The sequence below is a fragment of the Nuphar pumila genome, chromosome 1 (assembly GCF_984573655.1).
Source record: "Nuphar pumila chromosome 1, dmNupPumi1.hap1.1, whole genome shotgun sequence".
In the NCBI taxonomy this organism is placed as follows: Eukaryota; Viridiplantae; Streptophyta; class Magnoliopsida; order Nymphaeales; family Nymphaeaceae; genus Nuphar; species Nuphar pumila.
Genome location: NC_143249.1, coordinates 39,522,361 through 39,548,809, shown reverse-complemented (window position 1 = coordinate 39,548,809; position 26,449 = coordinate 39,522,361). Strand labels below are relative to the sequence as shown.

At 39.2% G+C, this 26,449-nt stretch overlaps 1 protein-coding gene across 2 annotated transcripts in view; it reads right to left on the bottom strand.

Moving 5' to 3' along the window:
- LOC149848756 (protein ORANGE, chloroplastic-like) overlaps positions 1 to 26,449 on the bottom strand; it is a 95,464-nt gene that overhangs the window by 3,860 nt on the left and 65,155 nt on the right. For both annotated transcript variants that reach the window (XM_089997258.1, XM_089997267.1), the window contains 2 exons: positions 3,297 to 3,373; positions 1,185 to 1,312 (listed from right to left, as the gene is read on the bottom strand). In XM_089997258.1, the coding sequence (XP_089853384.1) occupies positions 1,185 to 1,312; positions 3,297 to 3,373 (205 nt within the window). The remainder of the gene's footprint in view (positions 1 to 1,184; positions 1,313 to 3,296; positions 3,374 to 26,449) is intronic.

Below are 26,449 nucleotides of genomic sequence, written 5' to 3'. Positions count from 1 at the left end.
GATGAGTATGAAGTGATTGGGGGGCAGAAATAAGAATATGAAGTAGAGAGAAGGATGAAGAGATAGAGATAGAGGAGAGAAAGAATTGATGATTATGAAGTGATTTGAAGGCAGACATTAAGTGGAAAATGAAGAAGAGAGAAGACAAAAAAAATAGAGAAGAGAAAAATGCAAAATAGTTTAGGGGAAAATGACAATTTATCATTAGATGGGTGTTTAATCGATCCCACGTTTACAATGACAAAAATGTCCTTACTTAATAAATGAGAAAAATGATATGTGTGCACAACAACACCCATATAATGAGAAAAACCCAAATATAACTCTAGTCAAACTCCCCTCAAGTTAAGAAGAAAATTTCAATCATCCCAAACTTGCTAGCAATCTCCAAGAGTTGATTTGCAGACTGCTTTAATGAGTATATCTGCAATTTAATGTTGAGATCAAACATGTGAGACACGAAATAACTCTGCAAGTCCTTATTGAGATCAGACATAATGATGTACTCCTGTGACAAAGGCAGCAAGTAGTTCAGATGAAAATGTTCATTAGGTGGGTGACAATGGAGACCTTGACAATCGTGGACATGGTCACAATGAAAAACCTTGGACCTTAGTAACCACTTTTCTCCCCTCAAAGTTCAACAAGTAGAAATATTTTGAACTCCCATTGTGCATCAAGCTGTTAAGGCAATCAATTTGAGGCATAGTTTGGTTCAATCTGAACCTTATTTCAAGGCTCATCATGGTGTAGGAAGGACACAATGCATCATCCTAACCCATTTCATTTCAACACATTTTTTATTTCATATCATTTTAATTTCAACCAAGTAAAAAATGTTGCTTCCACTGTAATATGAAAGTTGAAACCTGCTCAAGTACCGACACAGTTTGAGATTGCTTTCATGGTTGCTGAACTCAAATGCGTTCGTTAAAGAATTATCTCACAATATCAACAGACTTCTATAAATCTTACCACCAGTACACTTGACTGCACCTAGATCATTAGTAACTCATTTTCTTGAAGAGACATTAGATTCTTTTTTTTTTAAGAAAAAATAAGACATAATAATTCTAGTCAATATGAATTAAGATCATTCTGTTAGAAAAGGACAGAAAAATGTCCATGCAACCCTTCTAGCTATAGAGAATATGCATCTCTTATGCAAGGATTGATAGGAGGACCTGTTCCAAGGCAGTATTTGCATCGTTTATGCTCTTGTTGTTTGACATTGTTGACTTCAACAACCATCAAAGCTGAAATAACTCCAACAGCTCCTCCAGAGAATGATGCCACTATGGGATCAACCTGACTGGATCATTAGAAAGAATTACAACAGTAAATAAAATGATGATAAGAGACATATATCCTCGTGTTTGGTATATGTGAACTTTATACAAATCAAATCCACCATAGGGTATGATAATATTCTTGGACTTGGGTTTTCGGAATAAAAGATATTGTAGCATAAATAAAATAAATTGACAAGCAAGTGTGACCTGCCCAGAGGATACTAATTACTACTATTTACAAATGCAAGAATACTCAACAGAGTTGACACTTAAACAAGGAAATATATTTGCTGCAAATACAATTGTTTGTGTGCACAGTCAAGTTTGGATCTCATGATGCACGTTGTTTTGACTCAGTGTGACATTGTAGATGCATTCAAATTGGTTCATTTATTAGGAATTGACCCTGGATCAAGTATTTAAAAAAAAGAAGAGTTGAGACACTTTGAAGTGTTTATGTCAATTTTTTATTGCTGGAAAAACCCACTCACACATCAGAATTTGCGATCCAAATGTCGATCCTCACAAAACAGACCATGTAGATCACATCTACAGGGTTTACCAAAAGACAAGAAAAAAGGGAGGAAAATCCTAAGTCACATACAAACGACTGTAGCAAATATATTCTCTTTAAATAGCTTCTAAATGTATAAAAAGTTAAATATTATATATATACACTTGTATGTAATTATGTAAATATGCATATAATTTAAAATGTATTTTGGAACTATGTATTTTTTCTTTTTTGTATTTTTCTTTTATTTTTTTTTTTAGTAAATGCCTATTAGGGGCATTTATGTCTTTTTCCTTTTAGTCGTTGGCTAGATAACAGCTAGCTCAACTAGCTGTTGGACTAGCGTTACCATAAGTATCCTAGGTGGTAGTCGCTCGGCACTTCTGCAGAAGTTGGATGCATCTTTGGGCCCTATTTAGCCTTTGGGGACTTACTCTCATGACCACTGGTCGTTCCCTTATGAGCGGACTCAGTCAGTCCTTCGGGGTATAATAAAATACATAGCATAATGAATCCCCGAATGGATCTCGACTGTTTTTACGTTTTATACATTGTGCGTACCCACAATGTTTAGATAATAATCAGATCATATTATGGCATGCTCACAACTGTTCTTTGTTCTTGCTTTTGACTGTCTGTTTTACCTTGCTACCAGTTTGCTATGTGCGATAGTTAGAAGGTATGCATGATAAGTCTTGTTGTGACTGTTTACAGTTAGATTGTTATCACTGTAATACTAGCTTGCTTGAGCTCATGATGATATCCTGGTTAGCTTTGCTATTCACCTGCTTACTGCCTGTTGCATCAGTTTCTATTTGCTTAGATTTGAGCATGCTTTAGATTAGTTGTTGTTCATCTTATTCTTTTTGCGCACCTACCAGTTTTCAGGATTGACCCTATTTTTATGGGTGTAGGTGACAGGTAGCTCTCCTTACTGGCGGCGGTGCAATGCTACATGATCAAAGCCTCACCTCTCTCGTCGGCATTCTAGCTACCTTTTTGGGTTTTATACTTTTGTTATTAAGGGTGGATGACTCCCCCTTTTCTGTACAAACTAAATCTTTTTATGGATAAAATCTTTTCTATCTTTTGCTCACTGTTTGGCTTAGTTAGGAAATGAGTTTATGTTGGGTCTTTTTGCTAACGTGCTCAGAAGAATCGACTTGTGCTTTTATTTTAAACCTTTGGTATCTTTAAAAATCTTTGCTTCAAACTCTGACTTTCGAAGGTAATTTCATTCAAATCTTTTTGTCTCAAGTCGAACTTCTGAGGCGTTACAGTGCCACTAGCCACCAGCCACTGACTAAAATCTTTTATCTGTATAAAGGAGGAAACTCTCTTCTTTTAGGAATAAGTTTTGGAACTCTGAAACAATGAATTGCATACTTCATATAAACTGTCAAATAAGCTGTTAAACAGTATAAGCACAAACTGTTGCATGAGGAGAAAAGCAGGCCATAATTGATATAAAGAAAGCATGCTATATTTACCTCAACTGAAGTGGCAAATGCATACTGCGAATAAAATCATCATATGATGTGCCTCCTAATCCCAGTTTAAGCTCAAGCTGGAGAAAAACATGAAACTTCCATTAAAGGCAACAATTTTTGGAAAAACAATTAATCAATGGAAATTTTTTAGCAGAGTATATCTGAAAGTTGCTACAGATGCTTCGTTCACATTCAGCCAAAAATAGGAATGGTAAATTAGATAGTCCTTGATTCAATCACAAAATATAGTATTCAGAAATGAAAAACATTATTATGATCCATTTAGAGTTAAAACTTCAAGGGCAATGAAAGACATTTGTAATTTTCAATTTAATTCTTAAGCAATCCTCTGTTGAATAAACTTAAATATTTTAAATATTTATATTTGATCCAGCAAATTTTTTCAATTTCTAAAGAGTATTTACTCTGTCATTTCTCCCTGTTCACCAATCTCCAAGTGAGTATTTAGTAAGCTTATAACATTTCTTGACCAACGTCTAAATCGAGTATCCAGTACACCCTTACTTTTTTATCAGCTTCTAAGTGAGAAATTGTCCATTTTCTTTATTTCAGATTTATTTTGTAGAGCCTATAATTTCCTTATCTTGTGCTAAAACAAGGGACGTGGGGAGCTTTTGTCATAAATTTTTTTTATTTTTAGGGACTTGTTTTACCAGAGTTAGTGAAGCTTGTGGAGGCAGGCTGTATTCTGGTTAAGCAAAGCTAGTTTCGGAGGATAAAGGGCTACAACTCTCAATTGTTGCCATTGGGGCAGCACTCAAAATTTCAAAGATGACCTTTTGTCTATCTTCTTTACCTCAGGAGAAGATTGGGCAAAATCTCTTCACAAATGACTGTGGGAATACAAAAGGCAATTGAAGAATAGCAGTTTCTTGTTCATGAGTAAAGTTTATTTTGGGTGCACACATAACTTCGCTTTTGGAAGTCATTTTAGAGAGGTTCTTTTTTCAGATTATAAATTTTCTATGTTGACGAATAAAATGCAAATTTTACCTTTCTGAATGATGTATATTCTTGGATTATTTTGAGCATCACTTTACTGCGACATCAGATTGCAGTGATTAAAAGTTTGTTGGAAATTGGAATGCTCATAATGTCTACTTTTAAAAGGTTTATACTTCTGTGTCATATTTCTGAGATGCATGAGTTAAACAAGCACACAAGCCTAGTTTTGTAAATACTTTACATATCTTCTCAATAATATTTTGGTAACTGCATTTAGAATATCATATATATCCTATTTCAGTTATGCTAAGATGGTCATAGGAAAAACTGTGATACATGGAATCATTGAAAGACATTGTAGATCAACCAACTCAACTAGTAGTCGAGTATACTAATGAAGATCTTTCTATTTGTTTTTATTATCTCATCTCAAATTTTAACTTTAAGATTGATCTAATTGTCAACAAGCCATCATTCTCATCAGCCATCTTTTACCGTACACCTTGGATTGTTTGCAGCATCTTGAGGCAATTTGTAGCAAGTCACTGCAATGTGGTGGTAAGTAGTTTTAATGAAACAAAAATGTGCACAAATAGATGCCTCTAAGGGGTTGTTTGATGGTGTTTCCCGCACGTCCCTTGCATCCTGCGGGACACCCAATCCATCAAACAATGGATGGGGCAGATGCGCATCAACCCCCCTGTTACGAAAAGAACAGGGATGGGGGGAACATGATTTACCAAAAATAAAAAAAACGGGGGGACATATCCCGAAAATATTTTGTGTTTCGCCCCCTCCCACTCTCTCTCGCCTCTCTCACTCCCGATCCCTTTTCACTCCCACTCTCTCCCGCCCCCAACCCTGGAGCTTCAACTCTCACTCGCCTCCGGCGACCAACCTGTTAAGATTGTGTGTGTGTGTGTGTGTGTGTGTGTGTCTATATATATATATATATTCTAACATATGTAAACCGAAATACCCATCAAGGGTATTTCGATCATTTCACTTTGCAATAATTGGTCACCCATTAGGGGTTGAATGAGCCTTTTTTAATTTTTATATTTTTCTTTTTTTGCTCACATGTGAGATTGAGCATGATAGGGACAACTTCAACTAGTTGTTGAAGCTGCTCCCAAATGTCACAAAGCCCAACTGCTAGTTGGGCTGCTTAAAAAAACTTGGGTGCAGGGGTGCGAGGAGGATGTATATATATATATATATATATATATATATATATATATATATATATAGTTTTATGTTAACACTACATTATTTGTGTGCATTTATGTATTTATATATATCATATAGATAAAAATGCACTTGATTAAGGTTAACTGAATCTACTTTTGGATAGAAATGGACCTCAATGTAGTTGACTTCACCTAATACAAAGGAAGTTGTGTCCAAGTGTCGCACCTGTTTGGGTGCGAGTGCCACGCATGTGCGGTGCCCTGTTAGATGAATCCATGTGACATAGATTGTGATTCATTCAGAAAGACCAAAAGGAGGATTGTGAGATCGGTAGAGCATTGGTTCGTGGAATCATTGCATTGGGAAGCGCACCATCAAAGTTCTCTTCAACAACATTCTTGCTATCTTTTCCTTTCTTCTTTTCTCTCTCTATCTCCCTCTTTCTCTCTCATTATTGTAAAAAAAAAGGATAAAAGAGAAGTGATCGTCTCCATTCTCGTGAGACTCAATGATACTAACTATGTGATGTGGGCATCCATAGTTAAACATAAAATATAGAAAAAAGGTCTATTGGGTTTGGTTAATGGCACCAAAAGAGAGCCTAAACTTATACTCTTCAGGGAAATGAAAAGGAAGTGGTTCTTCAAGGAAAAGAGATGTCTAAGGTCGTTACCGAATATGAGAAAAAATGTAAAGAATGAAGAATGGGTCATTCCAAGATAATTGGATGGCTCATCAATAATGTTGACATCAAAAAATGCCCTAGCTTAGCAAAATTTGATTTTGCTAGTGATGCATGCAAGTATCTTAAAGATATGTATAGTCTCAAGGATGTAGGTCACAAATGCAATGTATAAAATAAGGTGAGAACTATGACTCAAGGAGAGATGAGCATTAGAAAATATTACAATGCCCTCTCTCTTCTTTGAGATGAATTTGACGTTTTAGAACCAAAGTAGCATTGCCCCTAAGATATAGAACTCCGTGAAAAACAAATTAGAACGGAGCATTTCCACCAATTTGTTAATGGGCTTAGACCCGAATTTGAAGGGACCAAATCCGCCCTTCTTCATAGAGAAGGTGTACCTACTATAGTTGAAACACTTGAAAAATTAACTATAGAGAAAAATATGTTGAAAACCCCCTCCTTCTCTAAAGAGGAAGAATCCGTGCTTGTTATGTCAAGGCCCGAAAACTACACAAAGGCTTATAATCCCCCTCACTATGGAAGTAAGGAGAATGAAAGAAATTTTAATGACTGGTAGGAGACAAAACGATAAAAGAAGCGACCATGAAAACAAAAACAGAGGCAAATTAATTTGCTATCATTGCTATGAGTCGGGTCATATCAGGGCCTTTTTCCCTAAAAGGAGAGAAGATCAAAGAAACGATAAGGTGCTTCGGTGCGACCATCTCTTAAAAGAAATGGTGTACATGACTCTAAAAGCATTGGCTCATTGTCTTTGGCACAACTCATGGAGGCACTACAACCAATGTTCAAGAATCAAGCTTCTTTCTCAAGCACGGTCGTATCCACATGCATTGACCCCCATAAGACTTTTTAGATTCTTGATTACAATGCTTCTTTTCATATGACTCTTAATGAGTTCATACTATTTGAATATCATATTAACCCAAATGATTCTTATGTTTCAACCGCTAATGAAAAACTTCTTTAAATATAAAAAAATTTAAGACTTTACAAAAACATCAAGCCTTTTTTGTACCAAATATTAGAATAGTACCAAAATTATATTTAAACCTCCTATATGGTTCTCAAATTGTGGATCATGGATGCAAAATCTTGTTTTCACCTAATGATTGTTTGATACAGAATCTCTAGTCCGAGAAGCCGATTGAGCGAGGTCATAGAAGAGATCTCTATGTTATGGACAATCTTAAATAATCAAAACATATTTTTTATAATTTTATAGAAAAGAAAAATATAAAAAATTAGCACAAGAGACTAGAACATCCTAGTGTTTCAAAATTGCATTTGTTTTCATTTCTCACAAATTATAAAGAAAAGGATTTTGTTTTTAAAGATTGCATCCTTGGAAAAATGAAATCGTTACCTTTTGGGTCTAGTCATTTATATCAAAGAAACCATTTGAGTTGGTACATTCAGATGTACGAGGACCGGATCCGGTTATATCCAAAGGAGGAGTATTTTATTATGCTATTTTTGTGGATGATTATAGTAGACACTTTTGAATATATTTTCTTAAACACAAAGTCGAGGTATTTGATTGTTTCCAAAAATTTTATTGTATATAAAGACTCAATTGAAAACCAATATTAAAATATTTAGAATTGATTCTGAAGGAGAATTTATATCAAAGGATTTCAGAAACTATCTTAAATTACATGAGATTATTCACAAAAAATCATGTCCTTATACTCAACAAAATGGACTAGCTGAAAGGAAGCATATACATATTGTTGAGATTACTAGAATACTTCTTATATCAAGAAATGTTTCAAAAATGTTTTGAGCCGAAGCTGCTCTTACGGCAGTTTATTTGATAAATAGCATGCCGTAAAAAACTATCGAAAACATTTCTCCCATTGAAAATTTATTTGAAACATCTTCCAATTACGAAAGGTTGAGTCTTTGGTTATAAATGCTTTGTCCTGACCGACAGAAATGACAAACTTTCTAGGATATGCCAAAAATAAAAAAGGATATAGATGTTATGAAATTAAAAAGAACAAACTATATGTCTCAAGAAATGTCACACTTCTTGAAAACGAAAATGAATTTGGAAAAGAAAAAAACCAAGAGCATTGTGACTTCATTTTTTTTACTTTGCCAATAAGCATGTAGGTTGTGATGACATTTATGATGTGCATGAGAGTGACAATGAGGACACTCATGATGCACATGGGAATGAGAATGAGGGTCTTGATAATATAGACCAACCCTTATAGTCAAATTCACATTTATACTCGACATACTAAAGACCATCCTTCATGTGCTTTAGAAAGATATTCTCAAAATCAAGATTTAGATTCCTCTAGTATTAGAAGAACCATGAGAATTTTAAAGGCTCCCAGTAGATTTGTATCCTATGATTCCTTTGAACCCAAATATAAAGCATGTAATAATGGCTATACATTCGTATGTAGAACCATCGTCTTACCATGATGCTAAAAATCATTAAGAATGGATTAGAGTAATGAATGATGAATTGAAAGCTTTAAAAAAGGCAAAAACTTGAGAAATTAAAACACTACCCAAAGAGAAGAAAACTATAGCATGTAGATGGGTCTATAAGATTAAAACTAAAAGTGATAAGACATCAGAAAGATATAAAGTTAAACTAGTAACCAAAGGATATAGTCAAGAATATGGAATAGACTATGATGAGACATTTGCCCCAGTTGCTCGAATGACTATTGTAAGAACTCTTATTTCTATAGCATCAATTAAAAAACGACTTATTTTTCAAATGGATGTAAAAATTATTTTTTTAATGGTAATCTCAATGAGAAAGTTTACATGGATCCCCTACCAGGATTGAGTTTAACACAGTCTTCAGTTACGAAAAGCTTTGTATGGCCTAAAATAAGCCCTCAAGGCTTGGCATGATCGATTCAGCAGTGTGATGACACAACTTGGTTTTAAATCCTGTTATACTGATACTGCATTGTTTGTTAAGTCTTCTAATGCAAAAATTGTGATATTACTTCTCTACGTTGATGATATGATTATCACAGGAGGTGATAAGCAGGGAGTTAGTCATATAAAAAATGTACTTAAAGATAACTTTAATATGACAGACCTTGGTTTTTTACGGTACTTTCTTGAAATAAAAGTGGCTTACTCACCTCGTGGTTACTTGTTGTCGTAGACTAAGTATGCAGTAGAGATCATGGAACGATCGGGACTCTCATATGAAAAACGAGTTGATACTCCAAAGGTCATCAATACAAAGATGAAGAAAGATGATGGAGAACCTCTGAAGGATCCAACTCCATATAGACAAATGATTGAAGCTTTATCTTATCTCTCTATTACCTGTCTTGATATTTCTCACGCTATTCATTCTGTTAGTCAATTTCAGGATGCTCCCACTACCGTGCACACGAGTGTTGTAATGAGGATTATTAGATATCTTAGAAATTCTATTAAGTATGAGTTATTTCTTTCATCTTCTTCTCTGCTAGAAGTTATTACATATTCTAACTCTGATTGGGGAGGGAATGTGAATGATAGACTCTCAACCACTGGTTCTTGTGTTTTTGTAGGTGATTCTTTAATTTCATAAAGATAGAAAAAGCAACAGAAGGTGTCCCTCTCTTCCACTAAAGTAGAGTGTCGGGCCATGGCGACAATTGCGTCTGAATTAGTATAGTTGAGACAATTGTTAGAAGACTTAAGAGTTCACATTGCAGAACCCTCGAGATTATGTTGTGATTGTAGAAATTCCAATGAGGTGTACAGGAACCGAGGCAAAGAGAGAGAGAAGACGACAGTGAGATAAGAAACTCGTTAACCTTTGATTAGGGCTAATCTCTATGTTAAATAGAGAGAGGCCAATATAAAAAATTACATACAAGTCCCTTATTAAACAAGAAATATCAAATAACCTACTTTTAAGAAACCTTAAACTTAAAACCTCTTAATCTCAACATTCCCCCTCAAGCTAGAGCATAGATATTGATCATGCTCAGCTTGTCACAACATTTTGAGAAATTTGGTCTAGCAAGAGGCTTTGTAAACATATTTGGTAGTGATATGACCAGTTTGAACCATATCTCTTACATAGTGGCAATCAACCTCAATATGCTTTATCTTCTCATGAAAGACATGATTGTTCGCTATATATGTGGCAGCCTTGTTATCACACATCATGGTCATAGGAGAGGAAACCTTCACCTGAAGATCATTTAGAACAGTACAAACCCACATTAATTCAGCAGTTGTTTGGGCCATAGCCCTATATTCTGATTCTGCACTTGACCTAGCAACCACATTTTGCTTCTTACTTATCCATGAAATTAGGTTATCTCCCAAAAACACACAGAATCATGTGGTAGATTTTCTATCCACTACAGATCCTGCATAGTCAGCATCAGAGTAAGCCACTATCTCAAGAGTTCCACCTTTCTTGAATAATAACCCTTTTCTAGGAAAAGATTTTAAATACCTGAGAATCATTATAGCTGCATTCCAGTGTACCTCAGTTGGTTTGTTCATAAATTGGCTAACTTTGCTTACTGCTAAAGCAATATCAGGCCCGGTCACAGTTACATATAGTAGCTTCCCTACTAGTGAGCGATAACTTTTGCTATCAACCGGTTTCGACCCTTCTTCAAACAACTGAACTTTATGGTCCATAGGAATATTAACTGGTTTAGCTCCCAGCATTCCAGTTTCCTTTAATAAGTCAAGAACATACTTCCGTTGAAACAAAATCATCCCTTCACGGCTCCTGGCAACTTCTATACCCAGAAAATATCTAAGTGAACCAAGGTCTTTTGTAACAAAGTGTTTTTGAAGATGAGACTTTGTGGCTTCAATATCTTTCACATCATCTCCTGTAAGAATGATGTCATCCACATATACCACCATAACAACTATGCCTGAGTTGGTTTTCTTGATAAATAATGTATGATCTGTCGCTGACCTATTAAAGTCAAAACTTGAGATCACTTCAAACAACTTTTGAAACCATGCATGCGGACTTTGTTTCAAGCCATATATCGCCTTTCTTAATCTACACACCTTCTGACACTCCCCCTCAATCTCGAATCCAGGAGGTTATTGCATGTAAACTATCTCAGATAGATCCCCATATAGAAATGCATTTTTCACATCTAATTGACATAAACTCCAACCATGATGAACAACTACTGAGAGAACAAGACGAATGGTGCCCATCCGTGCAACAGGAGAAAAAGTTTCAAAAAAATCAATACCATAAGTCTGAGTATACCCTTTTGCTACTAATCTGGCCTTGTACCTTTCAATAGAACCATCTGATTTGTATTTTATTTTATATACCCATTTGCATCCAACAATGTCAGCATCCACTGGGGAATCAACTAGATCCCATGTATGCTGAGACAATAAAGCATCCATTTCTTCTTGCATAGCCAGCTTCCAACTGTTATCTAGCTCTGCCTGTTGATAGTTCAGAGGAATAGTTTAAGCAGATAAGGTTGAAATAAAAGTTTTCATCTGATTTCCAATTCTGACATCGGATACAAAATGAGATATGGGATATAAGGTACATTGTCGTGTCCCCTTTCGTAGAGCGATTGGCCTGTTATCATCATCATGAAGATCATTGTTGTCAGTAGTACTTGCCTCAGGAGAAGAAGAAGATAAAGCACTGGAGGAGGTGGAGCTCTACGCATATATACCAATGGAGGATTATTAAATCGTGAAGAGGATAAAGTTTGGTTCGGTAATGAGGGCACATATTCCAAAGGAAAATGAGGTATAGGTAATGAAAAAGACTCAGCTGGATCAATTTGCATCTGGGAACCAGTACTAGAGTAATATGGAATGAATTCCAAGAAAGATACATCCGCAGTGACATACTCTCGGCGAGAAATTGAATCATAACATCGATATCCCTTTTGATTTTTTGGATAACTTATAAATATGCATTTTGTAGCTTGAGCAGCTAATTTATCACGGTCAGGGCCAAGTTTGTGTACAAAACAAACACATCCAAATATTTTAGGTGAGAAAGAGAAGAGTGCGGCATTAGGTTTTAGGATATGTAATGGAATTTGATCTCCCACAGAAGATGAAGGCATGTGGTTGATCAGATAACAAGCAGTGATAATCGCATCACCCCAATATAACGCAGGAACAATGGATTGTATCATAAGGGTTCGTGCGACATCAAGCAGGTGCCTGTGTTTTCGCTCAGCCACACCATTTTGTTGAGATGAATAGGCACAGGTAGTTTGGGGTTGAATGCCCTGATCTTGGTAAAATTGTAACAGGGCTTTTGATTTAAACTCAAGAGTATTATCAGTGTGAATAATCTTGACAACAGATTCAAACTGAGTTTTTATTTCAAGAATTAAGGATTTGATAATACTTGAAACTTCAGATCTTTCTTTTATTAAGAACACCCACGATAACTTAGAAAAATCATCAACAATAAACAAGATAATATCGACATTGAGTCCTAGTAGGAATCTTACTAGGACCCCATACATCTGCATGAAGAAGTTCAAGAACTTTATGACTGGACTGACTCTGACTCGAAAGGAACGAACTTCAATGATGCTTGCCCAACTGGCATGCTTCACACTGAAATGATGTAGTAGAAGGAATTTGAGGAAAGACATAACGAAGCTCTGACAATGAAGGATGACTAAGACGACGATGCCATTGAACAAGACTGGATAAGTGTTTCACTGCAGCATAAACATTACCCACTGGATGATGTAGGTAGTAGACTCCATTTTCTTCATAGCCTCCACCAATCTTCTTCCCCGTCAGTAAATCCTGAAAATGACAACCCATCGGATCAAATATCACTCTACAGTTTAGTTCTTTGGTAAGACAACTAACAGAGAGTAAACTTTAAGGAAAATTGGGAGCATGAAGAACATTTTTCAACTGTAAGGAGGAGGATATAGAAATATTTCCCTGACCAACAACTGGTGAGGAACTCTCATCGGCTAATGAGACTCCTCGATGAACAGTAATATCCTTTAGATCTGAAAAGAAAAGCGAATTTCCACACAAATGTCTGGATGCACCAGAGTCAATAATCCACTTACTATCATTCCTTGTTGAGTAGGCAACACCAGCTACAACTACAAGAGAGGAGGAGCTCGAAGGGCGAAGAGCTATTAGCTTATCATATTCTGCTCGACTGAGGGTGATACTGTCACTTGCAGAGGTATTATCATGTGCATTTGTTACCTCTAGTGTAGTAACATTTGCTTTTGGAGCATTTGACTTTGATGAAGAAGAAGTTGGTCGGCCATGCTTATCCCAACAACGATCTTCTAAATGTCCAGATTTTCCACAGAATGTACATTGAAGTTTTCCTCTACCTCCCATACCTCTGCCATGACCTCGTCCTCTAATATTCTGAATATTTCCATGCCCATAACCAGATGAGACAGCTAGAGCAGATGACTGGGACACAGGGTGAGATTGTGGAAGAGAGATCGCAAGTCTACTCAAACGATTGTACGCATCAGCAAGAGTAGGTACATCAGATCCATTCAACATTTGGACTTTTGCAACAGAGAATTCTAAAGATAAACCTGTGAGAAACCGAGCAACCATAGTATGTTCTTGATGATCCTTTTGTTTTGAACAACAAAGAGGCCTGTGAGCATTGAGTCTTTCAAACACAGCTTTGACGGAGGCATAGTACTGGGCCAAGGTCTGATCTCCCCGCTGCAAATTATATATCTCCTGTTCGACTTGCAAGATACGACTCACATTAGTCTCTTGTGAATATGTATCTCGAAGATTGTCCCATATCTGTTTGGCTGTATTATAGTAAATTAGACCATCTGCAATATAAGGTTCGACACTATTCATGATCCATGACATAACAATGTAATGATCTTTGTCCCAAGTAATATATTTTCCCACCTTTTCATTTGGTTCAGTTTCCAACAAAATATATTTTCTACGATGTCCAGATACCGACATCATAAAAGTTATGGACCACCTGGCATAGTTTGTTTCATTCAATCTCACAGAAGAACCATACGCAAAGGGCTTTGCAAATGCCTTATATTCCTCAATATTCTCAATTTTGGAATCAAATTTTGAAACATCACCCATAATGAATAATACTAATAGGGTATGAGAGATATTTGATGCTAAACTACTGCAAAAAAAAAACAAAAACAAAAAAAACAGATTCACTCTCTTAATCACTTAGGATTAAAATCTGGGATGTTCATCAACCACACGCCAGCTGACACAGGAGCAACATATTTCATGATCATGTGTCAGTCAATTTTCACGACCACACAAGGTTGTTCAACCCACATCAGGGATAAAATCACGCCAGCAGACAAAAAACAGTGTATACACTCATACGACAACCTATTTCACGACTACACAGGGTTATTCAACCCAAATCAGAAACGATGATGGATCGGATTAGGAAATTAGATTTGAAAAAACCAGAACCACGTCGAACTCGGCATCCAGGTTCATGACCAAAGATAAGATCATTTTGTTTATGATCTGATATGAGAAAAAAAAAACACGACACAGAAATCACGACAACTGCTCCCCAACACAGAAATCACGACAGCTTCATAAAAAATTCCACGACACAGAAATCACGACAGCTGCTCTCCACAACACAAGATTTACGGCAAGACACCAAATTTCAACATCCAGATCCAGATCTACTACTTATCAATATAGGTTGTCTTTACTTCCACACAAAAAAAATTCTTTTGTTTCTTCTGCGCACCACTCAACTCTGCCGTATCCCGATCCTGTTGACGCGCTGTCACCGTGTCCTTAAGATCTGATTACAGATTTGTGTCATGACATTAGTCAGACACCAGATATGTTATTAGATCTATGCAATAAAAAATGAGAACACCTGTTTCCAATCTTTTTTTTTTAGCCTTTTGTTGGTGTAGATCGATCACGTGCTCACGCTCTCGAGATCTACTGTTTTGATACCATGTAGAAATTCCAATGAGGTGTACAGGAACCGAGGCAGAGAGAGAAGATGACAGTGAGATGAGAAACTCGTTAACCTTTGATTAGGGCTAATCTCTATGTTAAATAGAGAGGCCAATATAAAAAATTACATACAAGTCCCTTATTAAACAAGAAATATCAAATAACCTACTTTTAAGAAACCTGAAACTTAAAACCTCTTAATCTCAACAGTAACAATAAGAACGCAGTATACATTGCAAGCAATTATACATTCCATGAAAGGACCAAACACATTGAAATGGATTATCACTACGTTCGTGAGGAATTTCTGAAGAAGACCGTCATATTACCATATGTACCATCTGAGTATCAATAGGCAAACTTCTTCACTAAAGTGCTCTCATCACCTAGATTTCACTTCCTACTTGGCAAACTCCCAGTTACATCGTGAGTTTGACGGGGGGTGTTAAGATTGTGTGTGTGTGTGTATATATATATATATATATATATATTCTAATGCATGTAAACCAAAATACCCATCAAGGGTATTTTGGTCATTTCACTTTGTAATAAATGGTCAGCCCATTAGGGGTTGACTGTGCCTTTTTGTATATAATTTTCTTTTTTGCTCATATGTGATTGAGCATGATAGGGACAACTCCAACTAGCTGTTGGAGCTGACCGTTGGGAGCCAATCCAACAACTAGTTGGGCTGCTCCCAATCTGCCTCTCTCTCTTGTTATAAATAGGGGTTCTCCCCTTGTATATTTTCAATGCTTTCTCAAGCATTTGTAATACAAAGAGCATTTATTTTCATTCTCTTGACCATTGCGTGTAACGCCCCAAAATTTCGACTTGTGATTTCGAAAACATTATCGAAAAACCTTTCAAAGATTTAAAGTTTTAACTTTTAAAAACGATATCGAAAGACATTTAGAAAGGAGCACCAGTCAACAATCCTGGGTACGTTAGCTGAAAAACCATCATTCACATGAACAACAACTTAAAGGAATTGAGGAAATAAGGCAATAGATTAAAAATCTGCAGTTTATTACAAAATGAGCATTTTCCCAAAGTTCAATAATCTAAAGAAAAACTCAAAAAAGACTCAAAACCAAGCCGCCAACAGAAAGAAGGTAAATCTTGAGCTATATTGCACCACGCCATCGGCCGCCTGTGAAGTCCTACTCCTCACCTGCCCATGAAATGGGTCAGTTTCATAACAAACCAGTAGGTGCACGAATAGATAAGTAGAATGAAAATAAAGCAGGACATTCATGAGATAAGCAGTTATTATATTAAAACAATCAATATAATTATAATCTATTCTAACAAGTGTAACATGTCCAAAGAACTATTGTTTGAATCATTTCAAGTAGTGTAAGTCTCAATCATATACAACTATTCAAGAAGATATTCTTAAGTTCTGATATTAACTGGCCTGTGGGTACGCACAGACGCGAAACATAGAAACAACCGAGACCGATCCGGGGGTTTATTATGTCAGGTATTTTCATTAACCCAGATGGCTGACTGAGTCCGCTCCTAAGGGGACGATCAGTGACCAAGAAAGTAAATCCCCAAAGGCATTCGTGGCCCATGGATGCATCCAACTTCTGCAGAAGTACCTGAGAGTTACCACCTAGGATAATTTATGGTAATCCCAATTCCCCTAACTCCGATGACTGGGAAAGCTGAGTCTTTTGCCCGTGGGGTGGTTGTGAACCTGTCCATCGGAGTTTTTGTACCATCCATCCTCTCCCTTGATGAACCGTGAAGGTCGAATGGGTTCGACGGGGGGTTTCTTAACCGCCGCCCCATCCTACATGCTCTGGTCTATTAGACCCACTCGAGCATCTTGCCTGTGAAGGCGAGTTGTCACCATTTATGTGATCTCAGCATTGTGCTAATTGCACGCATCGAGGTTGCTACAACCTCATCCTCCAACCATCGTAACCTACATGGGACGTACTTGTCTAAAAAGTACGATTGTACCTCCCTAGAGGTACGACTATGATAAGCGTAACAATTAATGTTTTATGATTCTTTTGGTTCATACATGACAAGTATTTCTCTTTGAGCAATTGACCTGTGAAGGCCGACATTATCTCATTAATATCTATAGGGTGTTGATTGCCCACTTCAGGGTACTTCATTACCTCTTGTAAAACTTATACCGTTCCTGTCATAAGGTCCGGTTACAATAGCAATTGCGGTGGGTTTCTCCCTAGAAATGAGTCTATTTACAAAGTTTACATTAAGTATGCAATTTCAAAAGAATAAGCATGCAGAACAGACAATCACAAGTTAAGAAATCCTACAGGTAAGCAGGTATGCCAATTAAACTACTTGATTCTCTCTAGAATGAGTCTACCCATAGAGCATGTAATTTCAAAAGAATCAGAACAAATAAAACACTGACCAGCCAATCATAAATTAAATACTTCTTCAGATAAGCAGGTATGTAAAATAATTATTCTATCTCAGAAGTCTGATTTTATTTTATTCATCCAAAATCCTCGTGCGACTTTCCCCTACCTCGGGATGTCGTGCAGCTGCATGCGTCTACGAGTGTAGATGATACGAGGCTCAGACCGCGGAGCCAGAGCGGGGTTCGATGCGAAGTTTGCAAAAGTGTGAGTATTATTATGACATAGCTGTCAAAAGAACAAAAGGGCAATGGTAAGACCCGCCCTGTCGGCGGAAACTGATGAATGGCAGGGTCAAGGCTCCTGCATAATAGAAAAAGAAATTGAACGGTAGTGGCCGACGATCTTGACCAAACGGCGAACAGCAGGGGCATCGGCCCCTGCCTGACAAGCAGTGAATGGCAGAGGCCTCGGCTCCTGTTAGACACAACAGGCAATGGTAGGGGCCTCGGCCCCTGCCTCACAAGAGTAACAAAATGGCAGGGACCTCGGTCCCTGCCTAACAAAGCTGGATGACAGGGGCCTCGGCCCTTGCAACCCAATGAATGGCAGGGGCCTTAGTCCCCTGCCAGCCAAAGCGGCAATCGACAGGGACTGCGGCCCCTGCCTGACCCAATAAGGAACTGGCAGGGGCGAGGCCCCTGCCAAAAGAACGAATAATGGTAGGGGCCCTTGCCCCTGCCTGACAGAACAGGAAAATGGCAGGGCCTCGGCCCCTGCCTGGCGAAAATATAAACGGCAGGGCCTTGGCCCCTGCTCGTCTGAAAAGGAAATGGCAGGGGCCTCAGCTCCTGCCTAAAGAAACAAGGGATGGCAGGGGCCTCGGCCCCTGCCCGAAGAACCGACCAATGGCAGGGGTCTCAGCCCCTGCCTGAAAGAGCCACAGCGACACCAAAAAAAAGGGAAAAACAGGGTGCCGCAGGGGTGACTGGACCCCTGCCGACTCTTTGACAGCCCCAAGAGGGAGGGAGAAATCGGGACGGGGGTAACAGGGGGACAAGCCCCTGCGTACCGAGAATCAAGGAGCAACAGGGGGATATCCCTTGCCCTCCCAGAAGCCAAGAGGCGGCAGGGGGCGAGCCCCTGCCAGCCCAGCAAAACAAAGGGCGACATGGGCATTGCCCCTGCCAGCCGAGCAAAACAAAGAGCGACAGGGGCATTGCCCCTGCCAGCCGAGACAAGAAAGCGGCAGGGGCACTACCCCTGCGCGCCAAAACCCTAGAGGCAGCGGGGCGAGCCCCTGCCTGCCGGGAAACAGGAAGCGGCAGGGGCATTGCCCCTGCCTATCGGTGATCGAGAGGCGACAGGGGGACTAACCCCTGCCAGAGAGAGAGACCGGGGCGACAGGAGCCACCAACCTCCTGTCGACCCCTTCGCAGGCCACAGAGGAGAGGGGGGGGGGGGGGGGGGGAAGAGAGAGAAGAAGAGGGAGGAGGTGAGGCGTACCTGGGAGGCGGTGGCCGGCGTCGGCATGGGTCGCAGAGATGGCGCTAATGGCATGCGCAGGGAAAGAGGAGGTCGGCAAGGGGGGGGGGGGGAGCGAAGGGCTTCGAGAGGGAGGCGTGCCTCCCCTCGCCCTCCCACGTTGAACTTAAAGGCCCCAGGGGGCGATGAAAGGGGAAACCCCGATGGGGGTTTCCCTAATCCTTCCGAAAACGAAGGTGGAAGGGGGGGGGGGGGGGGGGGCGCTCGGGAAGAGGATTTAAAATCCTCTTCCTGAGTCGGGTTATTAAAACCCTAATGAAAAGGGGCCCCGGTCGGGTCCGGACCCGACCCGACCCGACCCGGGTCCAATACAATAAATTTTTTTTTTAAATGAAACGTGGGTTTTATATTGCGTGGGTAATGTGCATTGACCCATTAGTGGTCCTTTGTGATTTGGTTGTGTTCTTGTAAGCCCATAAGAGGCACTCATTTACTCTTGTTCTTGTTTCATTACACGACCCTCTCTTCGGCGAGAACTCTGCGGCTAGTCTCTCTCTCTCTCCGGTGAGCCTGTTTTTGCACGTATCTCTCTCTATTGTTGTTTGATTATTTGGGTTTTGTACATTTGAAACCCTATTTTTGCAACATTTATAGTGAATGTATGCTAAATCCGATTTATTCAAGCATTTGTGAGGGTTTCTTGCACCTCAAGCATGTTAGGGTTTGTTCAATCCGATTTTTTTTAATGATTTTGTATTATAATCGTTGTTTGTGCAACTTTTTTAGGGGTTTTCGAGTATGCTAGTGGGGAGTTTCTTTTGCAATCGAGTAAGAGATGCTCCCATTCTAATTTCTTCTCCTTCTGATCTTTTTTGTTTTCTTTATGCAGTTGTAGTATATTTGTTTTTTCTGTTTTGTTTGAATTTGTTGGATTAGAAGCGGATTCTATGTTCCTGGTTTTTGTCTCTATTGAGCTCATTTGGACAAACCCTTCTTGTTGCTTTGTTCTGTTTTTCTATTGGGAAGTGTTTTCTTGATGATGAGCTTTTATCTGAAATAGGGTACACCATGAAGATTAAAAGATGGTTTCCCTGCAAAATTATGTTAGACTTATTCTTTTGTGGTCTGTGGAGTTGTTTGCATGGCAGAACATATTTATGTGGTTGGGTTAATGAGAAATGGGCACCTAGTAAAGAAAATAGAAAGGTGGTCTAAAAGGAAAGAGAGGCTTTCTTCTAGTTGCTGCCATGGCCTTGGTTGGGGGCTTCTTGGGATCCCTCTACAAGTGAAAAGGGATGATGTATCCACTTTATTCCAACTGATGCACTGGTTCCATATATCGTGCAAGTGGAAGTTGGGAAAGAGAAGGAACTGAAAGGAAGTGGCTAGGCTAGTTTACCTGTAACAGTTCAGTGCATGTTCTTGTCTTTTGATGCATTCTTTGTAATTGTTTCTTCTCGAGTGTTCTTTATTAACCCTCTAAACATAGCCTAGCAAGAAGAAGAATGTATGGTGGATGTTAGATTTCTTGCACAGACGTTTTTGAAGAAGCTAATAGCTGGTTGCAGGAGGACATGGCGAAGACAAGATGGGGTGCAGGAGAAGGTGCAACAACGAGAGGTGCACCAAGGACCAAGTACATGATGTTCGAAGGGATGCTGCATTTTTTTGGTCGTGTTACTCTTCCTGGTTTTCTAATTTTTTTAGTACCTTGATGTATTTTCGTGCTGGTTGATGTACACTTTTTGAGGCCTAGGTGGGTGGTTGGCATACTATGATACTCTCACATTCATTGCTAACATTTTGGATTTAGGTATACTGCGATACTCTCTTGCAGGAGTACATGTATTTGCAGGTTTATTTTGGTTTGAATGACATGAATGAATGAATGATATTCTTTTGCAGGTTAATTTTTTAATGGATGAAATGAATGTATTTATGAGGTTGATTTATGAACGAATGGAATGAATGTATATATGAGTTTTTTAATGAATGCAGTGATGAGAATGTTGATTTTTGAATGAATGGAATGAATTTATATATGAGTTTTTGAATGAATTGAATGAATGTATATATGAGAATCTTGATTTTTGAATAAATGAAATGAATGATTATATATGAGGAAGTTGATTGTTGAGTGAATGGAATGAATGTATATATGAGAAGGTTGATTTTTTAATGAATGGAATGAATGTATGATTGAGGAGGTTAATTTTTGAATGAATGAAATGAATGTATGTATGAGTTTTTGAATGAATGGAATGAATGTAGTGGCGAGAATATTGATTTTTTAATGAATTAAATGAATGTATATATGAGCTTTTTAATGAATTGAATGAATGTATGTATGAGAATCTTGATTTTTGAATGAATGGAATGAATGATTATATATGAGGTTGATTGTTGAATGAATGAAATGAATGTATATACGAGAAGGTTGATTTTTGAATGAATGGAATGAATGTATGTATAAGTTTTTGAATGAATGGAATGAATGTAGTAGTGAGAATGTTGATTTTTGAATGAATGGAATGCATGTATATATGAGTTTTTGAATGAATGTATGTATGAGAATCTTGATTTTTGACTCAACGAAATAAATGATTATATACGAGTAGGTTAATTGTAGAGTGAATGGAATGAATGTATATATGAGAAGGCTGATTTTTGAATGAATAAAATGAATGTATGATTGAGGAAGCTAATTTTTTAATGAATGGAATGAATGTATGTATGAATTTTTGAATGAATGGAATGAATGTAGAGGTGAGAATGTTGATTTTTTAAAGAATAGAATGAATGTATATATATGAGTTTTTGAATGAATTGAATAAATGTATGTACGAGAATCTTGATTTTTGAATGAATGGAATGAATGCAAACATTAAATGAAGGTAATGGTGAGAATGTTGAATTTTTAATTAATGAAATGAATGTATATATGAGCATTTGTTGGGTAATTGTTTTATATAAGTTTTATATTGATTTCGCATTTGAATCCAAATCGAAATCCATATTCAGATAAAAAAATCCATGATTTTTGACATACATTCACAATTGGATCCAATTTGAGATCCATGTTCAGAGCAAAAATCCATGATTTTCGACATAATTCAAAAAAATGGTTTGCGTATTTTTTTACATGTTTTATTTTTTTAATATTTGGATCCAATTTGAGATCTATATTCAAGATTAAAATCCATAATAAACTTGTTAAAACATGAATAATGATGAGTGGATCGGGTAGTACGATCCAAAATGAAGTAATCCGACACATTATTCATGTTTGTCCAAGTTGTCCGCACATCGTAATCAAACAATGAATATTGGAACACAACTTCCTTGTGCCATCGAAGCAAACAATGGACTGAGTACAGTTGTTATAGAACAGACAGAACATGTGTTATGTTTGTTTTGTTATTTTGTTATGTAAAATCATGGAAAAACCATCAAACATACCCTAAGGGCTACAAAGATACAGTGTACATAAATACAATAAGCCACTTATGGGCAAGATACAAACACACAAAAAATAGCACAAACACAAGCCACCAAAGGGCTACAACATATAAAGAATAAATAATTTTATTTATCACAAAATGCTCAAGAAACACATAATTTACACTATGGGAGAGGTCCCATATATATAGAGAGTGAAAGGAACAAAGGGCTAGTCAACCGCTAGTCCCAACGGCTAGAAATACAAAAAATAAAAATAAATACAAAAGTGGCCCTAACGGGCAGGGTCTATTACATAAGTAAAAAAAACAAAAATGCTACCAGAGGGCATAACCTATTACATATATATACATAAAGTATATATTTATTAATATATATATATATATATAGCATACAAATTAACACTCTCCCTCAAACTAAAAGTGTAAAAACCAGTTAAATTTTTTTTTTTTAAAAAAGATCGGACCCGGGTCAGGTCCATACCCGACCCGGATCCAACCCGTGCCAGCCCCTCGAAAACCCTTTTCGAGGGAACTGGCAGCCCACGGCAGGGGGCTTCTCCGGCGACACAGGGGGCGGGCCCAGTGTGCGCCCCCTCCCTATTAAAAGACGAGAGGGGAGAGGGGAGGGCCTACGAGCCTCCCCCGACCCCCGACTCTCTCTCTCATCTCTCGTCTCTCTCCCCTCTGCTCTCTCTTCCCCCGACTCTATCTCTCTCTCTCTTTGCCGACGCCGGCCAACCCCCTTCACGGCGCCACCCTCTCCGGCGAACCCCCCCCCCCCCCCCTTCACGGCAGCCCAGGTAGCGCCCTCTTTTCCCCCCTCTTTTTCCCCCCTTTTTCCTCCCCCTGATTCGCCGGAAGGCCGGCAGGTGGCCGGCGGCCCCTGCCGAGCCTTCCTCCTCCTTTTTCTCGACAGGCAAGGGGCTCTGCCCCCTTGCCTTCCTCTTATCTCGACAGGCAAGGGGCTCCGCCCCCATGCCCCTGCCCTTTTAATTTTCTGGCAGGGGCCATGGCCCCTGCCCTTCCCTTTCCACGTAGGGGCCGATGGCCCCTACCCTTCTCCTTAAGAGAGGAGGCAGGAGCCGAAGGCTCCTGCCCCACCCCTCGGAAACCAAGCAGGGGCCATTTGGCCCCTGCCCCTCTTTTAACCGACAGGGGCCAGAGGCCCTTGTCTCTTTTTCTGGCGAGCAAGGGCTCGGCAGGGGCCTTTGGCCCCTGCACTCTCCCCCTATGCATTCCCTTGGCAGGGGCCTTCGGCCCCTGCCCCTTTCTTTTAAGAAGGCTGGCAGGCGCCGAAGGCTTCTGCCCCTCCTTTTAAAAACCCAGCAAGGGCCTCGAAGGCCCTTGCCCCTCCTTTTGAAGACTTAGCAGGGGCCAAAGGCCCCTGCCCCTCTTACTATTATCACGGCAGGGGCCCCTCCTTTAGATATCCGGCAGGGGCCGATGGCCCCTGCACCCATCTCCTTTAATGGCATGGGTCATTGGACCCTACCCCGTTCTCTTTCGTAACGGTAGGGGACGATGACCCCTGCATTGAGTTGCGGAGAAACCGAGCTTTCTCCCTACCTATATTCATTTTATACATGCTAAACTATGTACTTTTACAGTGTTATGCAACGGAGCCCGTTCGCGCTCCGCGAATTAAACCGACGATCACTTACGTTCGTAGACGGCTTCATTCTCGCGATACTCCAAGGTAGGAGAAGTTGCACAAGGACTTAAATAATTAAATCAAACTTAAATAATTGATGATCGAAAGGACTTAATGATATATTTATATACTTATATGTATATAAGTACACTTGTAAATCAAGGACGCGGTTTCGCGATCCTTGTCCTTTGCTTTCGCATTTCAGTTTGCCGTCGCGCTTTGCGCCCAGGCTTTTACTTTCGTATTTACTGCTTATTGTCTTTTAATTCAAGGATGCGGTTTCGCGGTCCTTGTCCTTTGCTTACGCACTTTCTGTTTCTGTTGCCGTCGCGCTTTGCGCCCAGGCTTTTGCTTTCATAGTTACTACTTACTGTCTTTTAATTCAAGGACGCGGTTTCGCGATCCTTGTCCCTTGCTTTCGCAGTTCCTGTTTGCCGTCACGCTTCGCGCCCAGGCACTTCTTTTTTTTTCGCATTATTGTCTTTTGTTTTTGCCTTGCCATAGACTCAGTGTACTCAGGAGGAATACCTATTCCTCTTTCTACCCGATATGTTTTGGGAGAACCCTTGATCTGGGGAAAGATCAAGTTGTTAGGTGATGGGTTCGTTTGTGAAGCCCATTACCAAAACCAGTGTCGTAACTTACATAGCACCCAGACACTGCGTCATCGGATGTCAGATTCGAGAAAATCACATGCCTTATGTTGGCAAGTTGTGTGTCGTTTCGAAAGATTTGATATGTTAAAATAGTTTTTAAAAAACATTATATCTTTGCGAAACACACTCCCGAGGCTCCTATTAAGGACCTGTATCCCTTTTCTCGTAAGTGTACTTCTTAAACATGCGAGACATGTTAGTACTACGACGATTGGATGAGAGAGTCTTATGACCTCGATTAATGCTTAGTGCAGGTTGTTGAAAACACATATAAGAGTGGGATCGCCTTCATAGGTAAGATGCTCGTTTCGGTCTAATGAACCAGAGCATGAAGAATGAGGCAACGGCTAAGAAACCCCGTCGCGCTCAATTCAACCTGGCTTCGTCAAGAGAGAGGACGAAGGGTACCAACTCCGATAGACAGTCCATTTATGACTTTCAAGAAAAGCAAAAGACCCGTTTTTCCCCAGTCATCGGAGGTTAGGGGGGGAGGGATAGGGGCTACATAAGTTAGCCTAACACTTCTGCAGAAGTTGGATGCATCCCTATCAGGCCTTGGGGACTTACTCTCTCGACCATCGGTCGTCTCCATAGGAATATAATTCAGTCAGACAACCGAGGTATATTAAAATACTTAACATAATGAACACTCGGCTTGGACTCGACTGTTTCGACTCACGTGCCATGTATGTACCCACATGGCCGGTTATCAAGTAATAACTAAATTGAGCATGCACACCCTTTTTCAGTTTGTTGTACTTAACTTATTCCTCCAGTCTATCTGCTTAGTTTGCTCGTTACTATCTGCTGCATAAATTATCTATGCCTAATTTAGTTCTTTCTGTCTTTGTACTCTCCTGCTAGTTTTTTCGCAAAACTAACCCATCTCATGGGTACAGGTGACGATTAGGTGCATCAGGCGATGGCGTGACTGAGAGATGATTTAAGGATCCACTGTTTCTGCTCGTAGTTGTTCTCATGGACATTTTGGTTTTTTATACGGTTTTCTCATGAGGAAACCCAAATTTTGTACAAACTTGATACTCTCTTTAAATAGAAGAAATGGTTTCCTAAGTATTATTGCAGATCGTCCATAGTAAATCTTTGTTTTCTCGCTAACGTGCCCAAGGTTGTCAAACCTGTCCTCTTTCTTTTAAAAGAATTTGTTTCCGCTGATTTTAGAAATAAACTCTGTAAAGAAAAGGAATTTTCCAACTACTTCAAGGAAATTATAAGGTTCGAAATTTTGGGGCGTTACAACTTGGTATCAGAGCAGATCGAAAACAGTGATTCTTGGTCATCGAGCATCCGCATCACGCTGTAAGTAATTTATTTCTCTTTTTCTACTCTATTAGACTAGAGTATACCTTACATGAGTTTTTGGGTTTTTTCTTGATTCAAAGAAAATGAACCCTCCGGATGGTGAAAGATTGGGACGCAGAAGAGGCGCAAGAAGAACGCGCTGTCGTTCTGTAAGGGGCAGAAGTTCTGTGATAGGAAGACTTGAGCGTTCGACTACCGGTTCAGATCATTGGACCAGCAGGCCGCCCCCTCCCACTTTTGCGGATTCATGGGGCTTTACGCTTCCAGATGCCTACCAGGCACCGCTAGCCGCGACATGGGCAGCAATGCACTTTCGGGAAGGAAGTCGTATATCAAACCATGTCCTAGTTAATCGACACACTTCTCTGGAATCCTCTGAAGCAGAATCCCCCTGGCAAGCCCAGATAGGGTGCGAATTCTGTG